This window comes from Merops nubicus, unplaced genomic scaffold, assembly GCF_000691845.1.
Source record: "Merops nubicus isolate BGI_N331 unplaced genomic scaffold, ASM69184v1 scaffold49387, whole genome shotgun sequence".
In the NCBI taxonomy this organism is placed as follows: domain Eukaryota; kingdom Metazoa; phylum Chordata; class Aves; order Coraciiformes; family Meropidae; genus Merops; species Merops nubicus.
The window spans coordinates 329-3,132 of NW_008623243.1; the positions used below are offsets into that span (position 1 = coordinate 329).

At 56.5% G+C, this 2,804-nt stretch overlaps 1 protein-coding gene across 1 annotated transcript in view; it reads left to right on the forward strand.

The window, feature by feature from the left end:
* The window catches only part of LOC103777451 (pre-mRNA-splicing factor ATP-dependent RNA helicase PRP16), a gene marked incomplete at both ends in the record, with an annotated part of 3,108 nt that extends 325 nt beyond the window's left edge, over positions 1-2,783 (forward strand). Inside the window, 8 exons of the mRNA XM_008945004.1 lie at positions 342-482; positions 659-769; positions 844-960; positions 1,214-1,321; positions 1,437-1,549; positions 2,109-2,317; positions 2,396-2,550; positions 2,628-2,783. Of these exons, the coding sequence (XP_008943252.1) occupies positions 342-482; positions 659-769; positions 844-960; positions 1,214-1,321; positions 1,437-1,549; positions 2,109-2,317; positions 2,396-2,550; positions 2,628-2,783 (1,110 nt within the window). The remainder of the gene's footprint in view (positions 1-341; positions 483-658; positions 770-843; positions 961-1,213; positions 1,322-1,436; positions 1,550-2,108; positions 2,318-2,395; positions 2,551-2,627) is intronic.
* Positions 2,784-2,804: the final 21 nt, after the last annotated feature.

The following is a 2,804-nucleotide window of genomic DNA, read 5'->3' on the forward strand; positions in this document are numbered from 1 at the left end:
GGGAGCGGGAAGTAGAGGGGCCGCATCTCTGGCGATGCTTGCTGCTCTGACATCCTGATCAGTGGTTCTGGGGGTTGAATCTTCCCTGGTGCCCTCGTGCTGCAGACTTGCTGGCAGAAACTCTAGGTATAGAGATCTTTGTTGGCTTGAGACTTCCTGGGGCGAGGTGGGCAAGTCTTCTTAATGGCATAGCTCATACAGCATTTGTGTTCCCTGGCGTTAGTGGCCAGTGCCTCTAGAGTATGACAGGAGTGCTGTGCTGTTGTCTCAGTAACATTGGAAGCAGCCTGCAGCCGTGCACAAGTGCTCCTTCCTTATTGTTCCTTCCATCTGCTTTCTAGGTGGTGGCCCGACGCTCGGATCTGAAGCTTGTTGTCACCTCGGCCACCATGGATGCAGATAAGTTTGCCTCCTTCTTTGGGAACGTTCCTATTTTCCACATTCCTGGGCGCACTTTCCCTGTGGATATTCTTTTCAGCAAGGTATGGTTGACATTGCAGGAGGAAGTCCTGTGTTGATAGGAGGGTGTTGTGACGTGGGTGTACTGTACTCTCTGGGGGACATAGAAAGGAGGAGTAGCTGGGCAGTGGTGCAGCCCTTTGTGTGTGACAGCTCAGGTGACATTAATGGCATCTGTAACCTGGGCTGTGGCTTTCAGACCCCACAAGAGGATTATGTGGAGGCTGCAGTGAAACAAGCCCTGCAGGTCCATTTGTCTGGTGCTCCCGGAGACATCCTTGTCTTCATGCCTGGCCAGGAGGACATAGAGGTGAGCTGGAAGGACAGGCACTATCCTACCCCCTTGTTGTTTAAATCCCATGTTTCACACCACTCCTTGTCTAGGTGACCTCAGAGCAAATCGTGGAGCACCTTGAGGAGCTGGAGAAGGCACCTGCTCTTGCTGTACTGCCTATCTATTCTCAGCTACCATCGGACTTGCAGGCCAAGATCTTCCAGAAGGTGCTGATAGAGGAGCTGGGGACAGGGGAGCCTGGTGCAGGGAAGGCTACTGAGCATGAGTGAGAGGTGCAGACGTGGCTTTTGTATTATGTGTGTGGAGTAGGAGAGAAAGCCTGTGTCCCCCTCAGCTTTTCAAGAGTCACTCCTTTCCTGGGCTGTGTGCTGTTGAACTGTGCTCCTCCTCGGTGGTGCAGAGGCCTCTGCCCAGGGGCATGGCTGATGTGCTTAACTTGACTGATCTGTATTCTCGCAGGCTCCAGATGGCGTCAGGAAGTGCATCGTTGCCACTAACATTGCAGAGACCTCACTGACCGTGGATGGCATCATGTTTGTCATCGACTCTGGCTACTGCAAGCTGAAGGTAAGCCAAGATTTCCTGTGCTGTTTATGCCTGCGGTCTCTGGGGTTGGCTCAGGGGAGTTCTGGGCTAGTGACCCAACCTTCCTCTTACTCCAGTCTGTTCTTGTGCCCTGCAGGTGTTCAACCCCCGTATAGGCATGGACGCGCTGCAGATCTACCCCATCAGCCAAGCCAATGCCAATCAGAGGGCAGGCCGAGCTGGACGAACAGGCCCAGGCCACTGCTTCAGGTGGGCACGGCGCTGGTGTTCCCCTTCCTGTTGTATCTGTAAGCTGACATCAGCTTGGTGGGTTGGGTTTTTATCTGTCACTGGAGCTGTTTGTTATCACGAGCTTCTGGGGGCACAAGGGCAGCAGGCAGGCCTTGAGGCCTTCTCTTTCTGAGCCCAGTGCCTCTGCAGAGGAAGGGATGTGCTCAGCTTGCTTCCCTTGCCTGTCCTGGCTCACAGCTGTTGTGCCCTCAGTGCAGTCAGGGTAACAGCCAAGCCCAGGGCAGCTTTCTCGAGGCCTTGCACTGGGGCGGGCCTGCGTCCAGGGAGGGGGCAGTGCAGAGGGGCAGTGCTGGGGAGGGCAGTGCAGAGGGGCAGTGCTGCAGCCTGGGGCCCATTGTGCTGGGAGACCGCGCACTGGCCAGGGCGCTACTGCCTCCCAGGGTCCCCTGGCCAGCCTTGGCTGAGCGTGGGGCCGCTGCCCCATGCTGTGCCTGCCTGGCTGGGCAACAGCTGGTGAGCCGGGAGGGGATGCAGAGGCCTGGACGGGAGGAGCACAGTCTTAGCATCTGCTCCCCAGGCTCTACACCCAGAGCGCCTACAAGAATGAGCTCCTGACGACTACGGTGCCCGAGATCCAGCGCACCAACCTCGCCAATGTCGTGCTCTTGCTCAAGTCCCTGGGTGTGCAGGATCTGCTGCAGTTCCATTTCATGGATCCACCCCCTGAGGACAACATGCTGAACTCCATGTATCAGCTGTGGATCCTGGGTGCCCTGGATAACACAGGTATTGGGTGATGGGGCAAGTTGTCAGCCCAGGGGACTGGGACCTGCCCGGCTGCTGATCCCTGTGCTATTCCTACAGGTGGCCTGACCTCAACGGGACGCCTCATGGTGGAGTTCCCACTGGATCCTGCACTCTCCAAAATGCTCATTGTTTCCTGCGACATGGGTTGCAGCTCTGAGATCTTACTCATCGTCTCCATGTTGTCCGTCCCTGCCATCTTTTATCGGCCTAAGGTACCCACTGGCTTTCTCAGCAGTCGGGGTCCTTCCCCTGCCCTTTGACTAACTCGTGTTCTTTGCTTTCCCTTCAGGGCCGAGAGGAGGAGAGCGACCAAGTGCGGGAGAAATTTGCTGTTCCAGAGAGCGATCACTTGACTTACCTGAATGTTTACTTGCAGTGGAAGAACAACAGCTACTCTACGCTGTGGTGCAACCAGCACTTCATCCACGCCAAGGCCATGCGGAAGGTGGGGACGGGGCGGGGCGGG